At 61.5% G+C, this 16463-nt stretch overlaps 2 protein-coding genes across 8 annotated transcripts in view; one reads left to right on the top strand and one right to left on the bottom strand.

The window, feature by feature from the left end:
- Positions 1-2118: 2118 nt before the first annotated feature.
- Positions 2119-9794, top strand: PRICKLE4 (prickle planar cell polarity protein 4). The gene is made up of 8 exons (XM_040617021.1): positions 2119-2301; positions 6589-6741; positions 6936-7043; positions 7124-7261; positions 7352-7552; positions 7786-7972; positions 8155-8472; positions 8753-9794. Exons 2-8 carry the CDS (start codon positions 6592-6594, stop codon positions 9244-9246), a joined length of 1596 nt encoding a protein of 531 aa, XP_040472955.1. The 5' UTR covers positions 2119-2301; positions 6589-6591; the 3' UTR covers positions 9247-9794.
- A 204-nt stretch (positions 9795-9998) lies between these two features.
- The window catches only part of LOC121098653 (collagen alpha-1(V) chain-like), an 18440-nt gene continuing 11975 nt past the window's right edge, over positions 9999-16463 (bottom strand). The window contains exons 2-18 of one of the 7 annotated variants that reach the window (XM_040616896.1): positions 15969-16072; positions 15286-15432; positions 15038-15199; positions 14801-14950; positions 14553-14702; positions 14305-14454; positions 14045-14206; positions 13809-13958; positions 13481-13572; positions 13138-13274; positions 12893-13005; positions 12651-12785; positions 12245-12361; positions 11877-12089; positions 11616-11774; positions 10919-11026; positions 9999-10575 (exon numbers count right to left, since the gene is read on the bottom strand). In XM_040616896.1, the coding sequence (XP_040472830.1) occupies positions 10393-10575; positions 10919-11026; positions 11616-11774; positions 11877-12089; positions 12245-12361; positions 12651-12785; positions 12893-13005; positions 13138-13274; positions 13481-13572; positions 13809-13958; positions 14045-14206; positions 14305-14454; positions 14553-14702; positions 14801-14950; positions 15038-15199; positions 15286-15432; positions 15969-16010 (2370 nt within the window). In that variant the 5' untranslated portion in view covers positions 16011-16072 and the 3' untranslated portion in view covers positions 9999-10392. The remainder of the gene's footprint in view (positions 10576-10918; positions 11027-11615; positions 11775-11876; positions 12090-12244; positions 12362-12650; positions 12786-12892; positions 13006-13137; positions 13275-13480; positions 13573-13808; positions 13959-14044; positions 14207-14304; positions 14455-14552; positions 14703-14800; positions 14951-15037; positions 15200-15285; positions 15433-15968; positions 16073-16463) is intronic. The other 6 variants (XM_040616900.1, XM_040616899.1, XM_040616898.1 and 3 more) reach the window with 6 other exon arrangements.

The following is a 16463-nucleotide window of genomic DNA, read 5'->3' as shown; positions in this document are numbered from 1 at the left end:
TGGAGGGGGATTTGGGGTGCTGGCCAGTGCGCTCTGCACCCAGCCGTCTCATTCAGAGCATACACACACGCCGCCTACCCCAGTTCCACCAGTATCGGGGCACTAAACCAGCACAGGCAATGGCAGCTCGGTGCTGGGGCCCCACAGGCAGCTGCACCCCTGCAGCACCTCGCCGGGGTCGGGCTGCACAGGGTCCTGGCTCAGCCCCGGCACTGCTGGTGTGATGGGCTAAATCCTACCACCCGGGACCATGCAACTGGGGGGGCTATGGGAGGGCTCAGGGGGCTGCCCCACACGCAGGACAACAGGAGGCCACAGGGAGGGTTAGGCTGGGCTACCAATTTTACAATTACAATTTTTACCAAGTCAATTTTGACAATTGTAGTTGCTCTGCAATGACAATCCCATCGGCGCTGGTAAGGCGTGGAGCTGTTGGACATCAGCGGTGGCTTTGGAAGGGTGACAGGGGCTGCCACTCTTCGGATGTGACGTGTGAGCGCTCCTGGTCTGCTCCAGCGCCGGGTCACCAAGCCGTGCCTCCGCAGCCCTTGCTGTGGGGATGCTGCTGGCTGCACCCCGCGGTCCTTTGGCAGCAGGGAAGCCTGTCGGGCCACCATCCTGCCCATCACACTCACATCACACTCACGCATGCTCGCCCAGCACCGTGGGGGACCTTGTGGCATTTGCAGGGTGGTGGCTTTGTTGGAGAGGTCCCACCTCGGAAAGCCCTGAGTGATCCATCTGTCGAGTCTGAATTGTGGTGGCCGGCTGGTCTCCTAACGAGCACTTTGCCCATTAATCTTTCCACCGTGCAGAGGGATGGGGGAGCATGGGGAGCGCAGGCAGCAGCCGCTCTGCAGCTCGGGCTGGGGAGCTGGGGGGGGGAGGAGGGGGGACCCGCCGCCACCACCCAGGGGTACAAAGTCCATAGCAGCAAACTCAAGATAAAGCTGCGGAGACCAACCTCCTGCCAAAGCCAAACAGGGATTCACTTCCCTGGGCGCGGAGCTGAGACCTTAAAGGGCCTCTGGGGAGCTGCGGCACTGGTTCACCAGCACTGCTGGGACCCCCTGTGTGGGGATGCGGAGCATGGCAGCCTGCAGAGATGCTCCCCTGCCCCTTCTCCTTTTCCTCCTGCTTCTTTCCCCACCCAAATGATTTTGCAGAGATAGAAACCACCGGTGCAATAACCTGTGCACCAACACGGCCTCTCCCAGCACCGCCACCAGCTTGTGGTGGAGCCTGGCCACCTCCTCTGACAAATTACCATCGCTACGGATTTCCACTGCTGTCCTGACCCTGTTCCCGGAGACCTACCTAATGCAGGAGCCACCTGCACCCCTTGGGGCTCCCGATGGAGCCCCAAAACAAGACACAGCCCCTGGGCAGCGAGGTGCTTGGACTACACGGGTAGAGGGGTCTGGTCCAGTCCATGCAGAGGTGGGATGCTGCGTTGGTGCCCGTCCCCGAAGTCACATCAGCAGGCAGGAAAGCCTTATGGCATGTAAGAAGTAACACAGAAATACAACAAAGACGCTCTGCCTCACGTCAGAGACTCTGATAAATTTTACCCTGACTGTTGCCAGAGCTGAAGCCGGACTAAATGGCTTTTAGGAGACTCGTCAGGTGTTCAGGGCTTGTGAAAACTAGGACATCCTGACTTGCCTCTGGCTAACTCCTTTGTGAGAGCCCAGCCAAAGGTTCTCCACCTCTAAATTGGGGTGTAATGACACTTGCCCCCCCTCTTTCACGAAGCTTCACCTCTTTCTGATCTAAGTAGGAAAATAATTCACCGCGCGGATCATAAAAGTCATCAAAACGGCAACCCGGGGTGAACTGAGCCGCAGATGGAGGGAAGGGCGCGGACGCTCGGAAAATGAGAGGTGGAGAGAAAAATAGCTGTCATCTGGAGCTCTTTCCCCTGTAGGGTTAATGTTCACTCCCCCCCTTCGCCATCCTTTGCTCTTCCCCTCCCTGCCCGTGATTCCCAGCCATTGGCTGTCTCTGTAGGTTTAGGCTAAAAAGCCTGTAATTAGGACCCCGGCTGACACAGATCCAGTTTCCTGGGCAGAGCAGATTAAAAAAAAAAAAAAAAAAAAAAAAAGAGAGAGAGAGAAGAAAAAAAAAATTGTTTCCCTGCCTGAGCTTGGATGTTTTCCTTTCGCTTTGCAAAGTTTTCCCGGCTCAGCCTCCATTCCCTCCCCTCCGCCGGAGCGGGGCGGGCCGGCGGCGGCGGGGCTGGAGCGGGCGGCGGAGCGCGCAGCGGCGGAGCCCGGGGACCGGGGCGCCGGGAGGGGGCAGGTAGGTGAGGCTGGGGGCGGGGGGGGGGGGGGGGTCCTGGGGTGGGTTGCGTGTTGGGCTGGAGTTGGGGGGGCAGCGGGAGAGTCCCCGTCCGGGAATTGTTGCAGGGGATGGGGAGGCGAAGGAGGGGAGAGGGAGGGGGTTTTGGCTGTTCTTTGGGAGAAATAACTAAGGGAAGGGGAATGGTATTGCTCCCCCCGTGGGCGTTTTTTGGGGGAAAATGTCCCCTGAGAGCAGGAGACGATGTCCACTCCATCACCAGACTCTGCCACCCCGGGCCGTGCGGACAGGTGCGTGGGCAGGGGGCTGCCAGGGCTGCCCACCTCCCTCAGCCACACAGGGGACCAGGGTCTCCACCAAGGTGTGCTGGCTCCGCCATCCCTCCTCCACCCGGGATTCAGCAGGAATGGGATGTTTTGGGCTTGGCGATGGAGGTTTTCACTGGAGGGGGCTGGGCCCCATCACACACCGACATGCCGGGATGAAATCCGGTGGCGGCGGGGGGCTCGGGGGCTGGGTTCGGACCAGCGGGTGTACGAATGGCTGAGTTACGGTGGGTTAATGGGTACCCGGGGCAGCCAGCCGTGCCTGTGCTCTCACGAGGGGGGAAAACACACCAAGAAAAGCCTTTTGCAGCACTGGCACATCCCCCTGGAGAGCAAATAGGCCATGGCGTTGGCCGTGGTCCCCTCCAGTGATGTGGAAGACATGGTGCCATATGGCGGAGTGGGATGCTGAGACACCCCCCTATCATTCGGGGGGCTGCACAGCCCCTGTCCCTCCACACTGCTGGCCCATGAGACTGCTGTGCCCGGCCAGCAGCACCCAAGCGTTGCTCCACCTCGTGCCATCACAGGTCCAAAAGCCACCCCTGGCTCCTTTGTGAGACAGGCTCCAGCTCAGGCAGCCTGGCTGGGGCTGCGTTGCAGGATTAGCTGCTCTGGCTTGCCTTGCCAGCCATCATCAGCTTATCTCACCCCAGAAAAAGATGCATCTTTATTGTTCTGCATCTTTATTTCCATGTACCTTCGTTGCAGCTGTGTTGACAGGAGCTCAAACAAAAACAGGTTATCCTGTGGGTGAGGTGGTGAATACAGAACTATGCCTCTGAAAGCTGCCAGGGGTTTTGGGTGCTTGAAAGGGGATCCGATCTTTTTGGTGATGGCAAGCTGTTGTGTTTCCTCAGGGTGGCGGAGCTAGGGAGTGTTGGGTGCTTCTGAAAAATAGGCTAGAGGGGTCTGAAGGTGGGTCTGCTGAGATGAAGGGGTGACTTTAGAAAACCAAAAGCTGGGGCAGAGATGCAGATCAGCCCCTGGCCACGCTGGGAAGGGGGAGCCTGTGCTGAATGCGAATGGGCCAGGGTGGCTGCACTGCAAGTTAATGTGTGACCTTGGCAGGAGAGGGCTGGGAGCCTGCACATGCTCCCATGGCCAGCTGGAGACAGGGCTGCTCCTGGGGAGCCAAATAAGATTAATATTTCCATGCATTTTAGCTTCTCCTACCCAGGGAGCTGTGACTGCTTCGCAAAGGGCTGTCGCTACTGTGGGGAACGTGCTCAGAGCAGTCAGGGGAGTCCTGCGGAGCCTCCATGGCTGCTTGCAGCCGTGCTAACACAGAAAGGCAGGGGAGCATGGTGGGGACATTGCCCATCCTTCAGAGAGCACCAGGGAGCAGAGCAATCAGTCTGGAGGAGCTTCCACGGGCAGGACAAGAGGCTTTTAAAGCAAAGGTAAATGAATGCCGGTGACACTCAGCCTGCTCAGCTGGCTCGTCACACGTCCCTTCTTGGGGGATGCACCTCCAGCGCTTGGGTCTGTGCTGGCAGGGAGGAGCAGCTCCCCCAAAGTGCTCTCCTGCCATCTCTTCCGATGCCTGGTCCAGACTTTCCTGCCACTGTTTGAGAGCAGAGACAGGCTGGGAGCATCCCGGTATCCTTTGCAGGACTGCCCGGAGGCAGCAAGGGAGGGCAGGAAGGAAGAGGGGACAGGGAGCAGAGGAGACAGACCTGTCGGGGCTGCCTGGCTCCTTAGCATGGGAGGCGCGTACCTCTGTCACTGTCTGGGGCTAATTACAGGGACTTGTCTACGGCCCAGACAGCTGCCAGCCGGTGTAATCACATCAAACTGGGCTGGGCTCTGCAGCACATCCCCATGGATTCACAGCGGGCAGGAGCCCTGCCCTCCCTACTCTCCCCCATCATCACCCTGCTGGGCTCCCTGCTGACAGCCCTGTGCATCCTGCCACGGGGCTGGGGCCACACAAGCACCACCAGCGCCGCTGCATCCACGGAGCATCCGAGGGGTCTGTTTACAGCAAAGCCCCAACAGATTAGACAAATGCAGCTTAGAGGCTTAATAAGGCAAGCACAGCCCAGGACTGCCATCCACCTCCCATGGGGAAGGAAAAGCAGAGATGCATGTTACCCAGAGAGGTGTGTTACCCTCACTCAGCATCCACATGGATACATGCAGTCCTCCTGCACAGCTGTAGAGCTGGGGCTGCTTACTGGCCCAACAGCAGCAGTGGTACAGTGGTCCTTCAACAAGTCAGCAAAGCCAGGACTGTCCTTGAGCTGCAAATACACAGAGTTGAGTCAGATTATTTCATCCCCATCCCCTCCAGAGCTGTACACAGCTTTGAGCAGCACCATGCAACCAGCCCTGCAGACTTTCTGAGCTAACCCCAGGACCAACAGACCCCAAACCCCAACAAAGAGCAAGCAGCCCTTTTGTTTTATCCTGCTGATGAGTCAATCTGTGGCGTTAATCATTGACCCAGGTGCAGGCAGGGAAACTTGAGCTGCCCCGGGCTGATGCCACCTGCTTCCAGCTGCAGAGCTGGCCACGTTTGGGTGCAACATCCCCAGCACCCCATGATGCTACAGAGGAAGGGGCAGCTGTGGTGGAAGGAGCACACTGGGAGCAGGGGCTGAGCTGGGGGTTTTGAAGCTGTTAGTGGGACAAGTGGGGATGCTGGTGCTGGGCAGGATGGCCCTGACAGCATGGGCTGGCAGTGGGGGATAAAGCAGATGTGCAGAAGTAGCATCCCGTTGTGGAGGAGTGAACCGGTCCTCACGGTGGCAGTGATGCAGGAAGACCTAGGTGCGTGGCCTGGGGGTTATCGCCCCTCAACCCTGAGCCTGTGCCAAGCCACTTGCTTGGGTGATCAGCAGAGCAGCTGATCAATCCAGGGTGGGCGTTGCACAGAGTGAATCCCTGGCGCTGTTTGGTCACAACACCGGGACTTGCCCCCAGAGCAGCAGCTCAGTCCATCCCACCCACATCCCACCCTTGCTCCCCATGCCGGGGCAGTAAGCGTGGGCACAGGGTGTCAGGCTCCAGGCTGGTGTCCAGGGAGCCCCAGGAGCCACCAAACACCATCTCGCCTTTGTTTTGGAAAGCCAAGCCAGGAAGGAAGCGAGCAGAGAAGAGCAGTGCGTGGGGAGGAGGGGACGGGAGCCGATGGGTTTCCACTGCGTAACCATCAGCCCGGCGAGGTGGTGGCGGCCGGGCGAGCTGGCCGCCCAGGCAGGAACAGCCACTCGGGGCAGAACAATAGCAGCCCGAGGGGAATAAATTATTTTCCACTGAACTGCACTAGACCTCCGTCTCCTCCCACTGTCCCACTGAGGGCCAGGCCACTAGACCAGGGATTAGCTGTTGCCAGCAAACGACTGGTGGCAGCCAGGGAAAATCTCCTGCTGTGAGTGAGCAAACGGCCAGTGCTATTTCCCAAAACCTGTTGTGCCGTTTTCCAAAACCTGTTCTAGCTGGAGAACCCAGGGTCTTCCCAGCTCAGCTTCAACCCATCAACATCCTATCAGTGCCTCCTGCTCGGCAGAGAAAGCCCCAGCCCTGCCAAGCACCCATGCCCTCGGTGTGGGCTTGCTTATAACCCCTGCAGAGAAAGGAGCAGCCCCCAAAAGCCCTTGGAATTCTGCAGGGGTTCAGCCAAGGGTCCTGAGGTCGTGGTAGTGCTGAGCCCCCAAAAGCCCTTGGAATTCTGCAGGGGTTCAGCCAAGGGTCCTGAGGTCGTGGTAGTGCTGAGCCCCCAAAAGCCCTTGGAATTCTGCAGGGGTTCAGCCAAGGGTCCTGAGGTCGTGGTAGTGCTGAGCATCATCCTGGCTGGACCTGCTCTGGGGTCCCTCCCTGGGCTGAGGGGTTGCTCATCCTGCTGCCACGTGGAGACAGGTCCGCGCTGGGCAGGTGGGATGCTACATGTCCTGGGGATGGCCCCCTGCCCCCTGCCTCGCCGGGGGTCTCACCAGCTCTGCTCCTCTCTCCCCAGCTCATGTCCCTGCCGAGCCCCGCATGGCCCCAGCGGGACGAGCCTCCCCCCTGCAGCACCGCCACCGGGCTGCCGCCGGCCTCGTCCGACAGCGACTCCGGTTGTGCCCTGGAAGAGTACCTGGAGCCCCCCGCGGACCCCGTGCCCCCTGAGGTGGGCAGCACCCCGGCTCTCCCTGGGCTCCCTCTGCTCCCCACCCTCCTCAAGCCCTGCGGGTGCCATCCAGGGGTGGTACCCACAGCAGAGCATCCCCAGCCCCGGAATGAAACAGGTTTTAGCAGCTTGGAGCAACGCAGCTTGATCGCCCTAAAAAATCTGCTTGTGTTTCTCCCGTGCCACATCCCAAGGTCCCGCTGTGCTTCGGCACCTGCTCGCCGCCGCCTGCCTCTCCTGCCGACAGGATCCAGCTCCGTGCCAGAGCCCTCCTGCAGCAGCTGCCGCCTCAGGACTGCGATGTAAGACACCTATTTGTTGGGTGCTGCCCACCCCGGGCTTCACCCACCGTGCACCACCTCACCTCCACCTCCCCGTGCAGGAGCGGTACTGCCCCGACCTTGCGGAGGAGGAGAGGAGGCAGCTACGAGCCTTCAGCGCCCGACGGAGACGCGAGGCGCTGGGGCAGGGGCTGGCATGTCCCGTGCCGGGTCCTTGCCATGGCTGTCCCTGCAAGAAGGTGAGGCATCCCCCCAGCACCCATTCCCCGGCGGGGACCTGTCCCCAGAAGCCAGCCCGGCCCCCAACCCCGCGTCCCTCTGCCTTGCAGTGCGGCAGGAAGCTGAACAAAGGGGACCCGGGGGTTTCAGCATCTCGGCTGGGGGACCAGTTCTGGCACCCGTCCTGCTTCTCCTGCCATTTCTGCCACCAGCCGCTGGTGGACCTCATCTACTTCCAGCAGGACGGGAGGATCTACTGCGGCAGGCACCATGCTGAGCTATTCCGGCCCCGCTGTGCCTCCTGCGACCAGGTGCGTGCCGGGCAGGGGAGAGGCTTTTACATCCCTTGTGCTGCTGTTGCTGCACATGCTGAAAGAACCACTGATGGGCAGGAGGAAAGGCTCCTTCCTCAGCCTTGCAGCGAGCCCCATGCCCATGCCAAGGCATGGGGGCTCCTCCTCGCTCCTCGGCACAGCAAAGCACCCTCCGGGCTATGGGTTTTCTATCTGGGTGCTTAGGGGATGGGGTTTTTTTCATCCTCCAGCTGATCTTCATGGAGGAGTGCATCGAGGCGGAGGGCCGGCGCTGGCACCTGGAGCACTTCTGCTGCCTGGAGTGTGACGTGCCCCTGCGTGGGCAGCGCTACGTGATGAAGAGTGGCCGGCCCTGCTGCTGCGGCTGCTTTGAGAGCCTCTTTGCCGAGCCATGCCAAGCCTGTGGAGACCCCATCGGTATGGCCCCTGTCCCCCCCAAACCCTGGGCAGGGTGCGCTGGGGCTTCCCTGCCCGGGCAGGCAGCACCTGGGCTGGGAGGGCTGCAGAGCCAGAGCCCCGCGGCTCGGCTTGGCGCGGAGGATGGGGTTTGGCACACAACCATGGGAAGAGCCTCCCCCTCACCCGTGGTTGCCCCTCAGGTGCCGACAGCGAGGAGGCCACCCACCAAGGGCTCCACTGGCATGCCCGAGCCACCTGCTTCTGCTGCAGCCTCTGCCGAAAGCCGCTGCGTGGGCAGCCCCTCACCTCCCGCCGCGGCCGGCTCTTCTGCTCCGAGACCTGCAGCCTGGGGCAGGATGCATCCTCCACCGCCTCCGACTCCTCCGACTCCGCTTTCGCCTCGGCTCCGTCCCCTGACTCGACACCCCTGTCCAGAGCCACCCCCAGCAGCAGGATCACGCCGGGGACGGGCAGCACCTCGGCGGCCGGGGGCTGCAGGCAGCGGGTGGAAGGGGCTGGTAGGGATCCTACTGCTCCACTTGCCACGTGGCACGAGGGGAGCGGGAGCAAAGCCAGGCTCTGGGGTGGTTTATGGGTTATGTCGCATGGGTGCAGCCCAACTCAGGGCTGGAGCAGCAGCCACGAGCCCCCAGCCCACCTCCCACAGCAGGGCGAGCGCTGGGGGCTGCGGTTTGGTTGGTACAACCCTCTGTTGCAGCCTGAAGCGCTGCGTGAGGGGCTGTGCAGGGCAGGCTCAGCCTTCCTCTTCCTCACCCATCCTTGCTTTCCTTCTTCCAGAGGCTTTTTTGGATCAGGCCCCTGTGCATCCTGCATTCAGGAGCCTGGAGGACTGTGGAGCAGCTGCTAAGGAGCGGAGCAGGGATGCTGCGCACACAGGGATGCTGGGGCCACCAGCCGGCCACCCCTCCGCCCCCCAGCCCAGCACAGAGGGTCCCAACGAGCCTGGAGCCTTGGGCCACCCAGTTTCAGGGGTCCCTGACCCCCGAACACCCACAGGCAATGGAACCCTGCAGTTCCAAGCGGGCACACCCCCTGCCAGGCACAGCCCACGGCCGGAGGACATCGACCTGCAGGACATCACGGAGGAGGACGACTCCTGGTGTCCCACCTGCTCTTCATCTTCGGACTCAGACTCGGAGGAAGAGGGTTTCTTCTTTGGGAAGCCCATTCCCAAGCCCGGGATGAGTTCCCTGGGCAGGGAGCCCCCGGGGAGGGCTGGGGGCAGGACGGCGAAGCTGCGGGGCAGCAGCAAGCACTGCAGTGTATCCTAGCAGTGGGGACCCGGGGGCCCTTGGCTGGCACTGCTGTCCCACCGGTCCCTGCCGGGTCCTGCCAGCCGCTGCCATAGTCTTAACAGGTTCCACGTGCGTTTTGGACGCAGCCCAAGGCTAGTGGGGAGAAGCTGCTGGGATCCTTCCCCCCGGCAGCTGCTGGCAAAGCACAGCCTGCAATTCCTGCCGGCCTCTCCCGCAATTAGGAACTGGTAAAGCAGGTAGGGAGCAGAGAGCCGGCAGCCCGGGCCAGGGCTCCCATCTCAGACACGGCGGCGGCCCCGGAGAGCAGCCGCACGCAGGGGAGGGCGGCCGGGTGCTTAAGACAAAGCAAGCTGCCTGCATCGTCCCGCTGGGGGGCTGCTGCTGAGGACCCATGGCGACAGGAGGGGTGCTGGCCACCAGGCTCGGATCCTTCCCTCAGACACCTCCTTGAAGGATGAGCAACACTGCCAGATGCTCTCCATCCCTGGTGGCACCGTGTCCTGCAGCCACCACGGGGAGGGGACCAGGGGCGATGCTCCAATAAAGTTTGGCTGAAATCCGAACGCAGGAGAGCCACCACACGTCTGCCCCTTCCTCCTCATCCCAGGGTCACCGCGGCACTGACCGTGCCACCAGAGCAGCATGAGCCCCAGGGGTGGCCGCTGCCCTCTTGTCACAACCAGGGGTCCCCCACGGTGGGTTCACTGTGGGACCCCTCCCTCACCGGCCCCAGGAGAGCGAGACCAGAACGACAGCAAAACAAGGGCTGCAAAGATCACAGCCAGTTTATTATTAGATTTAAAGCCAAGAACAACCCCCAGGGTTTCTGGGCACATCCCTGTGAACCAGGAACAGAGCGTGGAGCCAGGGCGGCGGGGAGCTCCCTGCAGCCGCTCTCCCTCCCACCACCCTCCAGTCAAACCAGCTCCCCCTTTTGCTGCCCATACAGGTCTGGGCAGGGCTAAAACTAAGCATCCCCCCCCCCCCCCTCCTCCTCCATCTCCAAGAGGGATGGTGGGACCACACCAACATGTCCATAGTACCTTGCCCCGAGGGTTCAACACCATCACAAGCACCCCTATGCACCAACACGGCCCGCCATCACCCCCCCAGCCCTGGCTGGTGAGAGGGGGTGTCTGCCTGCTTGCCCTGGCCACCCCCTCAGTGGCTGAGGGTGGATGAGTCGTAGTTGTTGATGAAGTCCTCCAGCTCCTGGAGGTGATGGATCCGGCCCTGGCGGAGGTTGGCCCTCAGTGCCAGCCCCAGTGCCGCCTCCATGGAGGGCTCTTTGTGCAGCAACATTGTGGCCACCACCGCGATGGTCAGGCTAAACTGCTGGTAGGACTGCAGGGGAACAGCACGAGGTCAGCACAGGGCACCCCAAAACCTCCCAGCCAGCAGCATGCAGCCCCGTCCAGGGATGTTTTTCCCTCTGAGGTGGGTTCATGAACCCTCTGACAGCATCTGAGCCCCTGCAAACTCCTTGCCCATGAGCACCTTCCCCTGCATCCACCATCACTGCAGGAGGGGTTTCTCCTCAGCGACCCCAAAGATGCCAAATTCATGTCCCCCCATCACCCAACACTGCTTCTCCCACCGCGGTTCAAAGGGTCCTTGGGTGAGCTCCCCCCCACTGTAGCTAGTCCCAGACCCCTGCACTCCTCGGCCAGGGGCCATCGGGACTCACCAGCTCAATCTCCTCCTTCCTGGCAAGGATGGCGGCAGAGCGGAGGTCCATGCTGGCTGGGGAGGGTGTTGGGAGCATGGAGCAGAGCTTCTGCTGGCCACCTGCATCCTGCGTGGTGGAGAAGGTGAGGAAGGGTCAGATGCTTTGAAGGGGAGAGGGACTGGGCAAGGTTGGGGCCAAACGGGCTGCCCATACCGATTACTAGCCATGGACTGGTCACCCTGCGGGGGAACCCGCTGGGACCTTGGCTCCCTGGGGTGCTGGTTTGCCACCCTTCCCTCGGGCGCGACAGCTGCCCCCAGCTCTCCCCTCTGCCCAGCCCTGGCAGCATGACCACCGAGAGCCCCACCAGCCATTTCTCTTCCCCATTAGGCAGTAATTAAGCTGCTCTGCAATGCTCTCATTTGCTTCGTTAAAGCTTGAGTCCCGGGGTCGTTCACGCTCCAGCACGCTCTCAAGCCTCTAGTTATTTTTTTGGCCTTTCTCCCAGCTGTCTCCCGTTTATCAGCATCTCCGCTGCAGCCAGCTACAGGCTCAAAGCAGCACTTTAACCCCAGCCCGTAATCCTGCAAACAGGGAGGCCAGAGGGATCCGAGGGATCCCACTCCACTGCTCCTGGGCTGTGGCAGTATCCCTGAGCCCTGGGCACCTGCCTCAGGGTGAGCGCGGGGGAGCAGAGGCACCCCGAGCCCCTTACTGGCTCCATCGCACTGGACCCAGGAGGGTGCAAGCTCGGCGTTGAGGTCTCTGGTGTGGTGCAGGTGTCCAAGGAAGCCTGGCTGGGCTGTGCATCGGGCTCTGCGGCAGCTCCTGTCGGGACCTGCAAGTTTTCGGATGGCTGAACACCTCCGAGATGCTGCGGGAGAGAATGGGGCTGGGGGACACAGGCAGCGCTGCCCACACCCCCCCTGCCTGCAGCAGTGCCCTGGTGGGCTCCCACCCAGGGTGGGCGACCCACCCCATCGCCAGCAGCGTGTGCCTCGGTTTCCCCAGCTCTGCTCTGCAGATGCTGCCGTCCCTGGGAACGCGGATGCAGCTCAGCACCGACCTCTCCCACGGAGCTGGCTGCTGTGCTGTCCCTGGGGACAGGCTCCAGAGGGTCTGTGGGATCCGAGGGATGTGACCCACCACCGGCGCCAGCCTCAGGGACACTTTGGCTGCACGGCTTTACCTGTTCAAAGGATTACAGATGCACTGCGGGGTCCATGGGGAGGGCTGGCAACGTCACCCAGCCAAGGGGAGAAAGGGGTTGCAAAGGGGACTGCAAGCTCCCACCACCCCTGGGCACCGCTTTTAGGTGGGAAGAGCAGACGCATTAGCTGGTACCTCCGGGTGCTTCTCTGTCTCAGCAGAGCTCTCCTCGGGGGGGGCTGGCTCCATTTCCAAAGCAGAGGGGCCCTGGCTGTGGCTGCCCGCAGGTTTCTCCTTGGTTTCCGACTCAACCTGGGGAGATGCAATGGTGTGAGACTGGGACACAGGTCTGTTCTGGGAAGAAGAGCTGGGAGAGGGGACAGATGGGGTGCTAAAACCCAAAGGGAACCATGGGGCTTTGCAGCCCCAGAGAAGACTCAGGAAAATTTCCGTGCCTGGCAAAGAGACAGCAAGGTGAAAAGCGAAGAGGCTGGATGAGAGAGAAGGAAGATGTTACGCTGGCCGAAGAGACACCCAAGCCAGGCACCTCCAAGGGGCACGAGCATCCCTGCCTGTCCCCAGCAGAAGGATGCTGTCCTACCGGCATCGCTCCTGCTGCCTGCTCCGGCTCCACAGCCTCTGTCGTCGCAGCCTGAGGATCAGCGGCTGGGCTCCTCTGAGGGGTGCTGGCCGGTGTGGGGGGCTCAGGGACCTTGCTGCTCACTGCTGGCGGGCCCTGGGGGAGACCACCGTGGTTGGGGGCATGGGGGCACCGTGCAGGGCTCAAGACCGTGCAAACTTGGGTCACTGCTGGGTGCTGGGATGGAGCATGTGAAAACCTACAACTTGAGCCTTCTGTTTCCTGCTGTCACATGACTTAGGAGGACCACGGTGCTGTGGGTTACTGACCCTCCAATTGCTCATCCCAGAGAAGGACCTTGGGGATGGTTTATTCCCTGCAAAGCAAGAAACACAATGGGCGCGCCTCCTTGCTCTGCCCCAGGAGATGCTGGTGAGCACCGTGGAGATGCTGCCGCTGCGTGGGGCCCCTCACAGCCCTGAGCAGCTGGTACAGGGTTGGCACAAACCTCTGGAGCGCCAGGTACACTGCAGGTGCTGGAAATTGCTGCGCTTTTGGTGCTGAAGGTGAAGGAGTTGGCTGCATGCCTTAGCACGGCCACGAGAGCCCCTGAGCAGCCAGCCATCCCTGAAGCCGCCTCGCCTCCTGCAGGAGCAAAGGCAGCCCCAGGGTGTGGGATTTAGGCTGGAAGGGGTCTCTGGTGCAGCCCCCCTACCGTGAGCACAGCCAGCTTCAACACTGCATCACCCCTTGGCTGTGCACCGCTGCAGAGCATGGCCCCAGTGCCCCTGCTTGCCACCCCACCGCTGCACAGTCCCCCCGCGCCCCCCACCCTTGGCATGGGCACCCACCATGGCAGCCTGGCGGGGTGCCTGGGTGGGTGCTGCATCTTGTCTGGGAATTCAGGCCAGGCAATGCAGTTGGGGTCAGGCATCTGTGGCTCCTGCGGGGAAGGGGGTGGTTTGAAGGCACCAAGCGGTACAGGGGATGCTGCAGCTGCAGAGCAGAGAAGCCAGGCTGCTGCTGCTGCCAGCGCTGTGCAGGCAAACCTGTCCCCATGCACTGTCCTTGCCACCAGGGCAGTGAATGGCCCCTGCCCCATTTCACCCACTCCCTGCCCTCAGTCCCACTACTGCTACCACCCCCTGCAGCCCACCACCCCCTCACCACCTGCCTCACCTCTCCGAAGCAGCCCTCAGGTCCTCGGTTGCCTTCTCTGTCATCCCAAGGGGGTGGCGGGGGACAGTCATGGGGTCCCCGTCTCCTGTCCTCCTTGTCCCAAGGAACACTGGCAGGACCATGGAAGGGTCTGGGGTCCCGGGGGCCGAACTGCAATGGCAAATCACCACCAGTGACAATAGTGGCATGCGAGGGACAGCCACCAGCTGCCACCATCGGACTCATCTCCCCCTCACCGCCTGCCTCACCTCTCCGAAGCAGCCCTCAGGTCCTCGGTTGCCTTCTCTGTCATCCCAAGGGGGTGCTGGGGGACAGTCATGGGGTCCCCGTCTCCTGTCCTCCTTGTCCCAGGGAACATTGGCAGGGCCATGGAAGGGTCTGGGGTCCTGGGGGCCGAACTGCAATGGCAAATCACCACCAGTGACAATAGTGGCATGCGAGGGACAGCCACCAGCTGCCACCATCGGACCCATCTCCCCCTCACCACCTGCCTCACCTCTCCGAAGCAGCCCTCAGGTCCTCGGTTGCCTTCTCTGTCATCCCAAGGGGGTGCTGGGGGACAGTCATGGGGTCCCCGTCTCCTGTCCTCCTTGTCCCAGGGAACATTGGCAGGGCCATGGAAGGGTCTGGGGTCCTGGGGGCCGAACTGCAATGGCAAATCACCACCAGTGACAATAGTGGCATGCGAGGGACAGCCACCAGCTGCCACCATCGGACCCATCTCCCCCTCACCACCTGCCTCACCTCTCCGAAGCAGCCCTCAGGTCCTCGGTTGCCTTCTCTGTCATCCCAAGGGGGTGGCGGGGGACAGTCATGGGGTCCCCGTCTCCTGTCCTCCTTGTCCCAGGGAACATTGGCAGGGCCATGGAAGGGTCTGGGGTCCTGGGGGCCAAACTGCAATGGCAAATCACCACCAGTGACAATAGTGGCATGCGAGGGACAGCCACCAGCTGCCACCATCGGACCCATCTCCCCCTCACCACCTGCCTCACCTCTCCGAAGCAGCCCTCAGGTCCTCGGTTGCCTTCTCTGTCATCCCAAGGGGGTGCTGGGGGACAGTCATGGGGTCCCTGTCTCTTGTTCTCCTTGTTCCAAGGAACACTGGCAGGGCCATGGAAGGGTCTGGGGTCCTGGGGGCCGAACTGCAATGGCAAATCACCACCAGTGACGACGGTGGCATGCGAGGGGTTGCTCCACAGCCGCCACCACCAGACCCATCTCCCCCTCACCGCCTGCCTCACCTCTCCGAAGCAGCCCTCAGGTCCTCGGTTGCCTTCTCTGTCATCCCAAGGGGGTGGCGGGGGACAGTCATGGGGTCCCCGTCTCCTGTCCTCCTTGTTCCAAGGAACATTGGCAGGGCCATGGAAGGGTCTGGGGTCCTGGGGGCCGAACTGCAATGGCAAATCACCACCAGTGACAATAGTGGCATGCGAGGGACAGCCACCAGCTGCCACCATCGGACCCATCTCCCCCTCACCACCTGCCTCACCTCTCCGAAGCAGCCCTCAGGTCCTCGGTTGCCTTCTCTGTCATCCCAAGGGGGTGCTGGGGGACAGTTTGAGGGTTCCTGTCTCCTGTTCTCGTCCCAAGGGCCATGGAATTGTCTGGGGTCCCTGGGGCCGGACTGCAATGACAAATTGCCACCGGTGAGGACAGCAGCTCGCTGAGTTGTTTTGGCTTTGCCGTTGTTCCCCCTCCCCACCACAGCCCCCAGCTCCTTCTGCCTCTCCTGCTCCTGGCAGAGCCCCTGAATTCTGACCACCCTGGATGTGCAGGTGAACCCCCCAGTGCCACCAACCCTCGCCGCAGGGCTGCTCGCCACTTACTGGGCACATCTGCCCCTCCTGTGCTGCGGGCCGTAGGCGCAGGGCGACAGGGATCCAGCCTGCCATGGACCAAGGCATGGAGAGGGCACAGGGAGATGAAAGCAGGATGAGACCCTCACCTTTATCCTTATATCAGCTGGATGCTAACCAAGGATGGGGAGCCAGAAGCCCATTCATCCTCCTTTCCCGGCTGAGGTCCCAGATGACTCCCCGTACCACAGTGATGCTCTCCCAGCTCCTTAACATCCCAAGCGATGGAGAGCCGGCACCCATCCTTGCTCCTCCATCGCAAACCACAGCTGTGTGGCAGCAGGAGGGTTGCAAAACCACCTACCTTCCCGCTGAAGTTCGTCTGCCTGCCCACCAGTGAGAACATTTTCCCAAAAGCTCGTCCTGGCCCCAGTCCCAGCGAGGAGAAGGGCCCCGGTCAGCACCCAGCTGCAAAGGGAGAGGCAGGTGTTATAAATTGAGACCACAACGGATCATAATCCAATTAAAATTTTATTAATTATAGCAAGTAGAATATGAGCAAAAACAGCGCTGGACGGCAGGGGAGCCTGCGCTCCGCCAACTGCCGCCCTGAGCAGTTCAAACAGTCCCTTTTTATACATCTTTACTTCCGTGTTCATGAAGCAGTGGAGGTACTCTGCGCATGTTTCAGCTGTTGTTAGGGGGTCGTTTTCTGCCTCCTGGTGGTCGTTGAGGCCGAAGTAAGAAGTCTTCCTCCTCCGTCCCATAGTTGACCCCTCACTCATATGTCCTTATATGGGGTGGTTTGTCCTGTTTCTGTCGGTTCCTGGACATCTGGTGGTTATCTTATCTTGCACAA

The sequence above is a fragment of the Falco naumanni genome, chromosome 17 (assembly GCF_017639655.2).
Source record: "Falco naumanni isolate bFalNau1 chromosome 17, bFalNau1.pat, whole genome shotgun sequence".
Taxonomy (NCBI): Eukaryota; Metazoa; Chordata; class Aves; order Falconiformes; family Falconidae; genus Falco; species Falco naumanni.
This window is presented reverse-complemented; position numbering and strand designations above follow the sequence as displayed.

Excerpts from the sequence above, each read along its gene's own strand:
- PRICKLE4 (XM_040617021.1), top strand. The coding sequence starts at position 6,592 with ATGTCCCTGCCGAGCCCCGCATGGCCCCAGCGGGACGAGCCTCCCCCC. Across the intron at positions 7,262-7,351 it reads ATGGCTGTCCCTGCAAGAAG|TGCGGCAGGAAGCTGAACAA; the intron begins GTGAGGCATCCC and ends TCTGCCTTGCAG. Across the intron at positions 7,973-8,154 it reads AGCCTGTGGAGACCCCATCG|GTGCCGACAGCGAGGAGGCC; the intron begins GTATGGCCCCTG and ends GTTGCCCCTCAG.